Raw genomic sequence first — 14,412 nt, 5'->3', positions numbered from 1 at the left:
AGTGGAATGTACTAAGCCTTGTCCTCTCACCTAGGTGCCTAAGTCTGGACTGCAGGGAGGTGCCTTTCTCTGATTGAAGATCCACAAATAGGAACTCGTCTGCTGGAGTCAAGCTCCTAAGGCATTTCTTGTGGGAATGATTTAGGCACCTGCCTTGTGTCACATAAAATGGACGAAGTAGGAAGTGGTAGTTATAACTTTTAGCCCATTGGTTATAGAGCATGTTCCTGGGATTTGAGAGACCTGGATTCAATTCCCCCCTTAGCCAGAGGAGGAGAAAGGATTGGAACAGGGATCTGCCCTGTCTCAGGAGGGTGCTCTAACCACGGAGCCAGGGGATAGTCTAATGGAGGAGGGTCCCGCCGTCTCTCCTGTTGAAGTTGTTCCCCATGGATATATAATGAAAGTGATTGCAGCAGGGGGACCAGACCAGACCCAGGATTGCCCACCTTCCAGGGGTGTGTCCCAACCATTGGGCTGTAGAGCCATTTTCTCTCTCTGGCCCAGTATTTATCTTCAGGGGAAGAGGCATTGAGAGAGTGGCTCTGTAGGCCAGTGGTTGGGGCTAACAGCTATAAGGTGGCACCACCACTTCTTCCTCCTCTGACCAGCATTTGAATGGGACCCAATCAGGTACGTGGCCTCTGAGCACATCCAGCCAATTGGGTCCCACATGTAACATAGGCAGCCAAACGCTTGTTTTCTCCCAGTTTGTGAATCACTCTGAGGCTGAAGCAGGAGTTAGGCATCTGGATGCCTAGAGCGAAGCAGTAGTGTGTGTGCCCAAAGGGAGAAACATAAGCAGCTAGGGAACTTTTACTCTGAAAACTTAGGTGCCAAGTGCATTTAGACACTGATGGGGATGAAGGGAGTTTTGTTGATAACAGTGGAGCCAAACCAGGGACTTTGGGATCCCAGTACCTTTGGGGAAAGGGGCTCAAGTCACTAACTGCTGACTGAGTGTAAAAAATGGCCTAAATTCAGATGCAACGACCCCGTGTCAAATTCTCTTTCAGGCGCTAGCCTTTGTGTTCTGGATCCAAGATTCCTGGGAGTTGCTTCCTCCAGCAGCTCCTTCACTTCTGTGCTCCGATTCACTGTCAGCTGCACTTGTGTGCAGCTGTGTCTGGGAAGCAGCAAACCCACCCTGTCCCCACACCCTCCTTTCATTCGAGCTCCCTATGCCTGATCGAGGCTCTGTGTTAGCAGAGAAGGCTCTGCTCATTCAGTTGTGGGGAAGCATGAGAGAGACATACAATGTTCCTCAATATGGGGCTGCAGCTCCTGTCTTGCATATGCCTCATTCTCCATTCGGATGGCTGGTTTGAGACCTCCAGGCCCGATTTGCTGAGCCTCGTGTACTCATTTATTTACACCAGTGCAAAGGAGATAGAAGAAGTCGCTTTACATCCACTCTGCACTGGTGGAAAGGACAACATAAAGGGCAGGGTAACAATGAATGGACCGTAGAGCTGTTTAGCGTGGCGTGTTTTTACAGCATTCTGTCCGCTCCCCCCCATCTATTCTAGACCCTACACCCTAAATCCAATTGCATTGTGCAGTGGAAGCAGTAGCTTCCCAGCTCTAATATAAATGGCTTCTGTTTGCTACATCCTCTTCCTTAAATGTCCTGCCCTGATCCTGCATCACCCATTTTACTGGAGTTTTGCAGGATGAACGCAAACAGCAAGGACGTGCATGTAGTGTTTGGAAGAGAGTGTTTGCTCTTCAACTAGAAATGCAGGCTGCCTCTACCTGCTGAACTAGCAACGCCACCCTGGTAACTCAGCAAATATGTATGTGAATTTCAGCGTGCTAAGGCAATGACACACATACACCCTAGAGATGGGCTGGAGAGAAATTAAGTTTGAGCCAAACGTTTCCAAAGGGAGGAAGTGTTCAGGTTTACAGCTTTGGTTGAGGCTCCTTTCTGAGGCACACCAGTCAGGTTTCTGCAGTGGGGCTGCTCAGGGTGTGCATGCTTATATGGAACTGTGACATGCCTTTTCATTGGAAACATGCATGAGGTGAACAGGTCTCAGTCTGCTAAAAAATCAGGGGGATGCATAAATGTATGGGCAGATGGGTTATTGTAGGAACAGGGGGCGGATGAGGAAAATGGCTTCAAGATGTTTCTTCACTCAGCCAACTTGTCTTGCCACCTTTAAACCCCTAACATTGTCATCCAAACAGACAAGGATTCAATTATGGCAAACGAGTAGATAATGACCCTGTAGCCTAAGTGCTCGGACGATCGGTCACCTACCACTTAGTGCTGCACATCAGCTGCAGACTATATGGCACTGCCTTCATCAACTCTGCCCCAGAGTTGGAGACAGGATAATCAAGTGGGGCTACCTCACTGTTCCAAATGCCTGTGGCAGAAAGCTTCAGAATATGGTGCATCTCCTAAGATGCCAGCTACTTGAGCACCAATTTTCTGGCAATCACATGTGCAGGGAGGTGATGGGAAGCAGCATGAGGACAGGACAAGGACAAGACTCAGCTAATGATTCTGAACCATGATCTGAATGGTTCCCCAGAATTGCCCCTCGCAGCTTTGCAGCAGAGATGCCCTCTGCACTCACACATGAGGGGAGAGAGGAGGGATACATGGGCGGAAATCTGCTGAGTCCTGTTAACTCCACCCCAGAGGATGGGTCTACACTTGACCCAAACCAGGATAGAAAAAGCCCAGCTCAGGGGGTGTGCTAGCTCCAGGATTGGCTAGGGAGACCAGGCAGCAAGTGTGAAAAATCGGGATGGGGGTGGGGGTAATAGGAACCTATATAAGAAAAAGACCCAAACATCAGGACATCTGGTCTCCCTAGGATCGGCTGAGCTATCTCCCTGATCGTTCCCCACCCAACTTTATGAGCCAGAGGAAAGCACCAGGTGGTTCATTCACCTGGCTCCCCAGGGGCTGGTTCTGCAGCTCCATGGTCTCCACCTGGCTTGGCCCAGGGCCCGCACCCAGCGCTCTCTGGGTGTCCCCCAGGGCAGCGAAGGGGCAGAGCCCGAGCCCCTGGGCAGCGCCACCTCTCCCTGGCAGGGCTTGGCCTGCACAGCTGGATGAAGGTTTCCTGGGCCAGAGCAAGGGAGGGCCGTGAGGGACCCCTCCCCACCTGCGGTCCTGCCCCCGTTCAGCTCCTTTCAGACCCTTACTGGGGCACTGCCCCGTTTGCCCCCTTCCCCCTGCAGCTACTTCTGCGGGGGGTGGGGCAGGGCGCTGGGGCTCCTCCCGCCCCGCCCGCAAGGCGCTTCTGCCGGGCACAGGGTCTGGGGCGCTGGGCTGCAGCTTCCTCCCGCCCGGCTACGTGCCCCGGCCCCTGCTCACCCGCGCCGGGGCGGAGCGGGGCCGCGGCTGCTCCCTGCCCCAGGGAAGGGGCGTCACTCCCGGAGGGGGGCGCCCGGCTCCCTGATCCCTCCCCCCGCCCCTCCCCCGCGCTCTCCCCGCCTCCTCCCCCCAGATCCGGCCTCGGCGCGGCTCCTGCCCGCACACCCAGCAGGCTGCCGCCGGGACCCGCTGGCGGGGGAGGGCAGCGAGCTGCGGGCACCGGAGCGGGGCTGCAGGACAAGCTGCGCCTTGGGCGGCGAGCGGGACTCGGCGGCGGCGGCTCCCCGCGTCCGGGGCTGGGAGTCGGGACGCTCCTCACACCCTCTGGGGCTGCGGCGGGCTCCCTCCGCTAGGCACAGCCGGGCTGGGGCCAGCTTCGTCGGCACCCCCCAGCAGTGACCTGGGGGGGGGGATCTTCTTGCACCAGCATCGCCTGCACCCCCCAGCAGTGACCTGGGGGGGGGATCTTCTTGCACCAGCATCGCCTGCACCCCCCAGCAGTGACCTGGGGGGGGGGATCTTCTTGCACCAGCATCGCCTGCACCCCCCAGCAGTGACCCGAGGGGGGGATCTTCTTGCACCAGCATCGCCTGCACCCCCCAGCAGTGACCGGGGGGTCTTGCACCAGCATCGCCTGCACCCCCCAGCAGTGACCGGGGGGTCTTGCACCAGCATCGCCTGCACCCCCCAGCAGTGACCGGGGTGTGTGTGTCTTGCACCAGCATCGCCTGCACCCCCCAGCAGTGACCGGGGTGTGTGTGTCTTGCACCAGCATCGCCTGCACCCCCCCCTCCAGCAGTGACCGGGGGTTCTTGCACCAGCATCGCCTGCACACACCCCCCACCCAGCAGTGACGGGAGAGGGGCAGGAACTAGCCTTGTCTACACCCCCCCACCCCCCAGCAGTGACGGGGGAGGGCTTGTGCCAGCATCGCCAGCAGTGGCTGCAGCATTCCTTTTCTTGCCTGCAGAAGCGGCCAGGCAGGTTGGCAGCAAAAGCACTTAGCAGCAGGTGGAGGATCTGGGTCTATAACGGAACCAAGCTGGTGGAGTTTGGGGCTCTTCAGTTCCTGGCATCGCCAAGTGCCGCTCTGGATGTCAGATTTTCCACTGGGAGCATCGCTGTAGGGATCTGCCTCGCCTCTCCTGTACTTGCCTAACCCCTGTTTCTTACAGCCCCCGTACCCACAATGGCAGCCATCAAAAACTTGCAGCTGTGGTGCAAGCAGCAGTGTGAAGGCTACCGGGATGTCAGCATCACCAACATGACCACCTCTTTCCGGGACGGCCTGGCATTCTGTGCCATCCTTCATCGGCACAAACCAGACCTCATGTGAGTAACAGGGAGCTTCAGGTGCTCCTGCTCCTGTGTGTTGGTTCTTTCTAGTATCTTGCATTATGAGTTCTCCTGCATTAGATCCAAATTCTGTCTCCCATGTAAATCTGGTGGCCTCTCACTTTGTAAATTATTTAGACCAGAAACACTGAGGAGTCGTGGAACTGAGGTTATAGAAATTGTTGCTCATCTTAAAGCAACTAAGAGTCATTTAAAACTTGACTGGAAAAAAAGCCCCACAGAAAATCCTGGCAGGACCATGCACTGAATGACTTAGTAGCTGCTTCAGGCTTCCCAAGCACAATTACTGTTTCTTAGCACTCAGTACTGGATCTCTGTTCTGTGGCACAGGGGGTTTGGTTGGCTGGAGTGTTGGACAGGGAGTGGCAGGGATGTATTTCTGTCCTAGGCATCATGGCCTTTCATGTGGAACCTCAGTGCGTAGAACCCACCTGATTGCCACCTGGGCTGTTGGAAGAAATCAGGCTGTGAGTTAATTCTCTGTCCTGCTCTATTGCACGGGGGCAAGGGAGACTGGCTTGGCATGTGAATCTGGGTCCCGAGGACCATGGCAACGGGGGAAGAGCCAGAGTGTAGTGTCCCGAACCATTAACTGTGTCTCAGGCTGCCCTTTGAGCATTGGGGCCTTTACAGGGTGGGAGCGCTGGCCTGCGTGCCATCTCTTTCAGCTCCTTGAGGTGCTCTCTGGTGCGAGCTACTAGTTTAGCTCAGTCCAGGTGTGTGATTAAACTAAATGCCAAGTTTTGCCTAGCGCGGGAGTTTCAGTGTCCAGTTAATGGCAGCGCCTGGTGCCTCGTGTTCGGGGGGGCCTGTGTGGCTGGGGCCTGGCTGCACTGGAGTGATAGAATGCTCAAGTGGCGCACCCTGTTGGTCCCAGGCTGTGGAGCAGAAAACCTCCAAGCCAATGGCTTGTTTCTCCCCATTCACACTCCTTTCTTCTCCTCCGCCAGCCAGCGGGGAAAGGCTGGGGCTGAGCTGTAAACAGTTAAAACAGATCCCTTCTGTTGCTAAACAAGTTCAAACACCAGTTGGGAAATGCTTCCTTCTTTGCAGTGAATGTTTGTTTAGGCTCCATTTTCCATGCTGTGCCAAATGGCAATTTCATCAATTATTAGCTGGCCAATAAATGCTCGTTAAATAAAACAACAACAACAAAAAACCCAGGAATTTCCAGGCAGGATTCCATGCTCGGGAGCTTAAAGTAGCCAGCTGGATGGAAACTACTTCTTCCATTGACTGCCTCTTCTCCCTCCCCATCCCACTGCCTCTTCCATGCAAACAGACCGAGTGGCTGCTTTCAGAAGAGCTTTTTGTCAGCCCCCAGACAGCGCTCAGTAGCTGCCTGCTTGTCGCCAGTTGCTTGTTTGCCGATTTACAGCCCAGTCCTGTGAGGGAATGGGAGCCCTCAACTCCTAGTGACCTCATTATGCACCAAGGGCATCTCCAGGAGGCCAGGCCCTGCTGCTGGTGGGGTCTGACTCACCAGCTGCATTCTGCAAGGACGTGCTGAATGCTGCCCCTGAAGTTGCGTTCAGGGTTCTTTTCCCTGTGTAACTTTAGCTTGACGGCTAGTAGCACAAGAAGCGTGAGAACAGAGCAGCGGGGCAGGGAGAGAATTTCTCTGTCCCGTTGATTGGAGTTCTTGGGTCCTCGCTGGTAGGACGTGTCAGTCTGGCAAGGAATTAGGTTCTCTCTTCTATTTTTGGGCTCTTCTCCAATTCCTTGGACTGTGCCCTCCTGCCTAGGCTGTCCTGTGTGGTGTGTTCAGTGTTTTGTGGGGCAGCCTCTCTTACAGGTGTCTCACTTCTTGCTGAAACCTAAGGCAGTGGCTGTCCACCCCCTCTCGCCTCTCTCCTGTGGCTGTGGGTTTCCTTGAACTTTGCTTCTAGGCTTTAAAGAGGCTGCCACCCGCGAATGAATGGCTCGTTTGATTGGCAGGAGCAGCCACCCAGTCCAGGGCGGTCTTTCTGAAACTAGTTTCTCCTCCCTTATTTGATCAGGTGCCATTGCTTTGCTCTGTTTGCTTCTTGCCACGTCACTGTGTTTACTGCTTTGGAGGTTCTCTGCAGGACTTGAGATGTTCCCCTGCCGGCCCTTAACCCAGAGTCAGTAACACGGTAAATGCCTGGGGCAGCGTGTTATGTGACTTCCGGACACTCAGAAAGGACCTGGCCTTGTATTGACTGTGTGTCACACCATATCAAACATGGACGCTTGGGCAGGGGCTTGGCTACCTGAGCTCCAGGGATATGTCCCTGTTGGCCAGTACAGTGGGTGGGTATAATGCTTAGGCCGCATGTCTAGAGCAGGAGATAGATACACTTCAAATAAATCTTTTTCTTCACTAGAGCTGCAAACACCTGTGATTTCTCCCTGGTTTTTTTGTTGTTGAATTCAGCTCCAGATCATTTCAGGTGCAGCCGTGCTCAGACAAGTGCAGGTGAAATTATGACAAGGCCTTTGGGTCTGGTCGCCCTGTTCATGTTAACAGTAGCAGAGTCACACAACAAAGCAGCTAGTGTAAAATTGGCAGGTTGAGGTGCTGCTGGGTGGAGATGATACCTTGACGCGCTTGCTGTTGGAAGTTGCAGGAGGCCATGGGAAGCTCCAGTAGCTTGGATTTTCTTTTAAATTCCTGCGAATCTGTGAGCTCGGTGCCCTTGCAACAGAGCTAATTCGTGTCTATAAATCACGGATTGAGTGTTGATCTGTAAATCTGCAGGGATTGTTTTGCAACACGTTTTCTTCTCTTGGCTTATGCAGATGACATCTTAGCTCTGAGGGTGCGCTATGGAGAGGGGGGGTTCTTGCTCCGGGAGGCATGGGGAGTGGCAGGACACTTCAGGCAGTCAGCAAACCACAACGTTGTTAAAGGTTTTCTATTCTGGGGTTTGCAGCCCATAGGTCGGGGGGAGGCTGGTATAATGTCTTATCCCCTCTTCCTTTTTCCGGCCAGAAAACATGTGAAGGGAAGGATAACTTCCAGATTTAGCTGAGGTCAGGCAGCAGTGGCAAGAGGTTCTGTGCTCTTTGTGCACAGGGCAGGCTGCATACAACTAGAACTGCATTCCCCACGTGCTCTAGGAGGCTAGGGCACATTGGACTCTGTTAGGGAAGAAGCCCAGGACTGAAAGAATTTGGAATTAAATTCCCCTTTCACTCCAATAGATTACGATTTCTTAACATCCCGCATACATAGTGCATACCCCGCTCCAGGCAGGTTTGTGTCCATGGTGAGTGGGGAACGAATACAGAGCATTCATTTATTCTTCTCAGAAGAAGGTGAAGCTTCCCAGCTGGGGGATTCGAGATGTGAACTCTGCGGTGTTCTCACCTTGGCATCAGTTTGGGGGGTATGATGTTGCTAGCCCTGTTAGTGGGTTTTGAGTCTGTACCGATAAGTGAGTCTGGAAAAGCAGAGAAACAGTGCTCTGTCGTTCGCTCTCTCTGGTATTAATTCCAGATGTTTTAGGGACGTTTTCGTGGAAAGGTTTTGATTAAGCTCTGTCTTCTTTCTTTTCCTCTTCCCTGCTGCCCATGGGTGATATTCTTTCCTAGGTTGCTGACTGGTAATAGGTCAGCATATAGGAATTTAGAGGGGGTATGAAAATCCCCTGGCAGGCTGGGTAGAGTTGGATGGCTGGTGCTGGTGAGCTGTGAACAGTAGCTGTCTGCTCTTATTCTCTAGGAGACCTTAGCATGGTTGTTACCAGCTAGCTGGAATGAGAGCAGCCAGGCAAGATTGCTCTGGAGGGGACAGCAAGTCTTGGAGGCAGACAGGAATGGAGTGGGTAGGGCAAGGGGAGCCCAATCAGACTGCAGCAGCAAATTTGCATATAAATGCAGAGTCATAAAATTTGCTTGTGTCTTCCTTGTTACCTGGAAAATTAACAAACCAGAGCATTCCTGGAGCCACTAGACCAGAGAGACTTAACTGCCTGTGTCCTGGCAGAAGCAGTTTCTCTGGGCTGCTCCAACAGAAGATATTACCTCACCCATACTTGTCCCTCTATACCAGGGGCCGGCAACCTTTCAGCAGTGGTGTGCCGAGTCTTCATTTATTCACTCTAATTTAAGGTTTCACCTGCCAGTCATACATTGTAACGTTTTTAGAAGGTCTCTTTCTATAAGTCTATAATATATAACTAAACTATTGTTGTATGTAAAGTAAACAAGGTTTTAAAAATGTTTAAGAAGCTTCATTTAAAATTAAATTAAAATGCAGAGCCCCCCGGACCAGTGGCCAGGACCCAGGCAGTGTGAGTGCCACTGAAAATCAGCTCACGTGCTGCCTTCGGCACACGTGCCATAGGTTGCCTATCCCTGCTCTATACATAGCAACCTAGAGGATGGGCGTGGATTGCACTTCAGCACCGTTCAGGTTGTGCTTTGTTCGTTAGTTGCATTTTAGGTGCTACTGCTTAGGGCTGACCCAAGGCCGCACAGAGCTCTAGGCAAAGTAAGACTTGTTGGGCTGCACCCGTGTCTTTTTATCTGTAACCGATTCTCCATCACCATATCTGTGGCCTTTGAGCTGGTCTGCTGGTAGCTTGGTGGTTGATCGGTCCAGTGTGTCTGTGCACGTACATGGGCCCCTGTGCATGGGCGTAAACCTAGGGCTCCACTGCCCTCACTGTAGCCAGCACAAGCATGTCGTATGTGGAAGAGCTGGCTGCAAAGAGATGGTCCTGTCTGTGCAGGAACAGGTCAGGTTTCTCCTATGCGAGGTCTGTGCTGCCATAGGGCCTTTACTACTTGCAAGGGATCCTTTGCACTGGGAAAATTTCACTGTTCCTAGGGAACCCCATGTAGAGACATGGGGGTGTTGTCTGGACCTTTCTCCACAGGCAGCCCCTCAGTCATAGGGTGAGCAGCTGCGGAATCCCATTGTGCTGTTGCATCCTATGGCTGGCTTGCAGGAGCAGACAGAATCTTCCCTGTGGAAGCACCTGTAACAAACGCTGCAAGCTGCAGCTCTGTGCAGATGGTAGGGCTGGAGTGGGGGCGTGCTGTTGAGCTCCTTGGGAACGGGCCATCTCAGCCAGCTGAATGAAAACTTTGTTCGGGGGCTCAAAACAGCGCTTTCCTGAGCGAACAAAGTTCATTCTTCCCCACTGCCCCAAGCCTTCCACCAGGGTCTGGTAAACGCATCTCTTCACTTCCCAAGGAACTGAGTTCCCCTTTGCCTTCTCAGTGGAGAAATCTTGGGCTCTGGTTTAGTTCTCCCTTTGTATTAATGTTGTTCCTGTAGGATTATAGATAAATTGATCCAGAGAGCAACTGATACTACAGACTAGAAAGAGCATTAGCAAGATCAACTCCCCAGGGAAAAATTCGATGTAATCTTGTTAATAAGAGTAGCCATTAAGATGACTAACCAATGAGGGAAACGGTGTTTGGGGTACATGGCACGAAGAGGAGAGACGCCTTTTAGTGAGGATCTCTAGGTGGAACAGTCGCCAAGCAGCCTGGCTGTGTACATTCTCTTCAGAGAGAACGGCAAGCAGATTTCTCAATTCTCCTTCAGCAGAGAGAAACCCAAATTCTTCCCTCCAGGCACCATCCCACATACCCTTGATGTTGTCTCCACTTTCACTGGTGTAAATGGAATTCAGAAACGCAGCCTGGTGAGATGGAGGTGATGGGGAATGTGACCGATGACAAATCAATGAGTCTGGCATTATTTTAAACCTCTGGCAGGATATTTTTTTTGCATTGCCCACATCTGTGCTTTGGCAGGTTGAAAGATACAGGGCAAAGCCTGGGCCCTGGCTTTCTGTTGCTCAGTGCAGTCTTCTTGGACTTGCTGTGAGAGGACACGTTCCTTGAGCTGCTGCTCTCTCTCTCTCTCTCCTCAGCTTCCTTAAAATCAGAGAAGCTGGAGATGTAAAACAATTGTTAGGTTCTCTTGTCCAGCTCCTGCCTGTGCTGGGGTTTTCCTCTACGGTATATTCTTAAATGCTTTGTCCAGCCTGGCTTTAAATGACTCAAGCGATGCGTCTCTTTGGCAGATCACTCCACAGTCAAACAGATTTTGATGTTCATCTTACATTTATCGTTGTAGTTCCTGGGGGTGTGAGCAGCGAACAGCCTGTGGTGAGGGGAGAGTTGGCTGTGCATGGCACAGAGCTGCCTGTTGTTTTCATAGGCATTTTGCGTGTTAGTTGTGCTCACTGGCATGATCCAAGCTCTTGCTTGGGATGTGAGTGAGAGAAGGGCTTGAACTGACTGGCTTCCTGGGCGGGGATAGGAGGGACCAATATGGTTTGTCTGAGGTGAAGCAGGATGATTTTGATTGTTGTCTCAGAGATGCAGTCAGCTTCCTTAATGCAGAATAATAAGTAAAAAACTCCTTTTGAGCCACTATCGTAAGGCAGGAAAATCCCCACCCAGGAGTCCACTGGGACAAAGAATGAATGGGATGTTTGGCAAGTCTTTCTCCATTCTCTAATCTGGCGGGTGCAGGTTTCTGTGTTGCTCTTTGTCTTTATGCACTTCTTGGGGCGTTCAGAAGTGAGATTTCGCCATCAAGGCCCAGCTCATTCTCCGTCTGCCAAGCTCACCAGTTTCCAGTTAGGAACCCTAACCCTAGCTCCAACTGCCCTACCCGTAGGAACCCTAAACCTAACCCTAGGGCGGGAAGCCCCACCCATAGGAACCCTAACCCTAGCTCCAAGTGCCCTACCCATAGGAACCCTAACCCTAGGGTGGGAAGCCCTACTCATAGTAACCCGAACCCTAGCTCCAAGTGCCCTACCCTTAGGAACCCTAACCCTAGGGCAGGAAGCCCTACCCTTAGGAACCCTAATGCTAGCTCCAAGTGCCCTACCCATAGGAACCCTAACCCTAGCTCAAAGTGCCCAGCCTTCGGAACCCTAACCCTAGGGCAGGAGGCCCTACTCATAGGAACCCTAACCCTAGCTCCAAGTGCCCTACCCATAGGAACCCTAGCTGTAGGGTGGGAGGCCCTACCCATAGGAACCCTAACCCTAGCTCCAAGTGCCCTACGCATAGGAACTCTAACCCTAGGGCGGGAAGTCCTCCCCCTAGGAACCCTAACTCCATGTGCCCTACCCTTAGAAACCCTAACCCTAGCTCCAAGTGCCCTACCCATAGGAACCCTAACACTAAGATGGGAAGCCCTACTCATAGGAACCCTAACCCTAGCTCCAAGTGCCCTACGCTTAGGGACCCTAACCTTAGGGCTGGAAGCCCTACCGATAGGAACCCTAAGGCTAGCTCCAAGTGCCCTACTCTTAGGAACCGTAACCCATAGGGCAAGAAGACCTACCCATAGTAACCCTAACCCTAGGGTGGGAAGCCCTACACTTAGGAACCCTAACCCTATCTCCAAGTGCTGTACCCTTAGGAACCGTAACCCTAGGGCGGGGCGCCGTACCCATAGGAACCCTAACCCTAGCTCCCAGTGCCCTACCCTTAGCAACCCTAACTCTAGCTGCAAGTGCCCTACCCATAGGAACCCTAACCCTAGGGCGGGAATACCTACACATAGGAACCCTAACCCTAGCTCCAAGTGCCCTACCCATAGGAACCCTAACCCTAGGGCGGGAAGCCCTACACATAGAAACCCTGACCCTAGCATCAAGTTCCCTACCGTTAGGAACCGTAAACCCAGGACGGGAAGCCCTACCCATAGGAACCCTAACCCTATCTCCAAGTGCCCTACCCGTCGGTTCCCTAACCCGAGTTCCAAGTGCCCTACCGTTAGAAACCCTAACCCTATGGCGGGAAGCCCTATCCATAGGAACCCTATCCGTAGCTCCAAATGCCCTACCCTTAGGCAGGGCTGGCTTTAGGCCTATTCTACCAATTCCCCGGAATCCGGCCCCGCGCCTAAAAGCGCCCCGCGCCCAGTGAGAATCCCTTCCCTTGCTAGAGGCGTCTTTTTAATTTTTACTCACCTGGCGGCGCTGTGGGTCTTCAGCGGCACTTCAGAAGCTGGTCCTTCGCTCTCTCCGGGTCTTCGGTGACACTTCAGCAGCGGGTCCTTCAGTGCCGCTGAAGACCTGGAGCGAGTGAAGGACCCACCGCCCAAGTGCCGCCAAAGACTCAGAGCACCGCCCGGTGAATACAAGCCCCATGTGGTTTTTTTACATGTGTTTTTTTTTTTTAAGTCATCCCTGCGAGGGGCCCATCGAAACTGTCTGAATTGGGCCCCGGACTTCCTAAAGCCAGGCCTGCCCATGGGTGAACCCTCAGTTCTGCATGGAAGGTGGGACTCTGGATCCAGATGGGAGAAAGAGAGATGAGGTGGTGGTGGTTTGTGCCTTGGATGAAAGGCAATTATCTGTTTCAAATCTGAAGTCAGCAACTGGCGTTTTAAAACCCCTCAGTTACTGAAGGACAAATCTCACTGTAAGTTGGAGCAGGGTTATTGTCCTTCACGTATTTTAAGGGACATCCCTTATTTGTGCCTAATGTTCGTGTCTTGTATTAAGTATATAAAGGACAGACTGTGACGGTAGCTCCCGTAAGGCTTTATGGAAATATGCTTAGAGTATGTTTTATGCTGTAACATATCTCAAAGGTTATGGTCTACTGAATGTATTAATCCTATTTGTATGCATGTATCGTTTTTGTATTCAGAGTTATGAATGTTGGCTGTGTACTGGCTTAATTTCTAAATAACCTTAGTAGAGCATGTGGTCAGTTCCTGGAGAAAGGAATATTGAAAATAAGCACCTAATCAAGAAACACTTAAAGAACAATGGAGCTTGGAATGCTCCAATCCACATAAGAAGTCTACTTGAGGACATTCAAGGTAGCATGTAAACAATGGACGCTACCTGTAAAAACCGTGAGTCATGCATGGACATGTGACTTGTCCAGGTGGCTCCTAAACTCCATCTTGGAGCTGGACTTTGCATAGGAGTGAGGAAGGGGTCTCCACCCACAAGAGAGTCTATTTAAACCCCTGGGAGACCCCTCCATTTTGTCTTCAGCTGGCTAAAGAGACAGCCTCTCCACTCCCCAGGATACTTGAAAGAAACTGGAACAAAGGACAGTGTGCAAGGGGTGTGAGTGATTGCTGGACGCAGGCTAAAAGGAGATTAGTCTGTGAAAGGGCGCATTCTGGAACTGGTGAGGATCTTACTTGTATTCAGTTTGATTAGACATAGATTTGCACATTTTATTTTATTTTGCTTGGTGACTTATTTTGCTCTGTCTGTTACTACTTGGAACCACTTAAATCCTACTTTCTGTATTTAATAAAATCACTTTTTACTTATTAAGCAACAAAGAGTCTTGTGGCACCTTATAGACTAGCAGATGTATTGGAGCTTATTAATTAACTCAGAGTATGTATTAATACCTGGGGGAACAAACAGCCGTGCATATCTCTCTGTCAGTGCTATAGAGGGGGAACAATTTATGAGTTTACCCTGCATAAGCTTTATACAGGGTAAAGCGGATTTATTTGGGTTTAGACCCCACTGGGAGTTGGGCATCTGAGTTTTAAAGACAGGAATGCTTCTGTGAGCTGCTTTCAGTGAAGCCTGCAGCTTTGAGGCAAGTAATTCAAACCCTGGGTCTTTGCTGGAGCAGACGGGCGTGTCTTGCTCAGCAAGACAGGGTGCTGGGGCCCCTAGCTGGCAGGGAAAGAAGCGGGCAGAAGTAGTCTTGGCACATCGGGTGGCAGCTCCCAAGAGGGTTTCTGTGATCCAACCCGTCACACACATTGTCCCATGTTTTCAGTA

General features: G+C 51.9%; 1 protein-coding gene across 3 annotated transcripts in view; it reads left to right on the top strand.

The window, feature by feature from the left end:
* The first annotated feature begins 3,884 nt into the window (after positions 1-3,884).
* MICALL2 (MICAL like 2) overlaps positions 3,885-14,412 on the top strand; it is a 35,936-nt gene continuing 25,408 nt past the window's right edge. The window contains exon 1 of one of the 3 annotated variants that reach the window (XM_039492729.1): positions 3,885-4,669. In XM_039492729.1, the coding sequence (XP_039348663.1) occupies positions 4,527-4,669 (143 nt within the window). In that variant the 5' untranslated portion in view covers positions 3,885-4,526. The remainder of the gene's footprint in view (positions 4,670-14,412) is intronic. The other 2 variants (XM_039492727.1, XM_039492728.1) reach the window with 2 other exon arrangements.

This window comes from Mauremys reevesii, linkage group 10 (genome assembly GCF_016161935.1).
Source record: "Mauremys reevesii isolate NIE-2019 linkage group 10, ASM1616193v1, whole genome shotgun sequence".
NCBI lineage: Eukaryota > Metazoa > Chordata > Testudines > Geoemydidae > Mauremys > Mauremys reevesii.
This window is presented reverse-complemented; position numbering and strand designations above follow the sequence as displayed.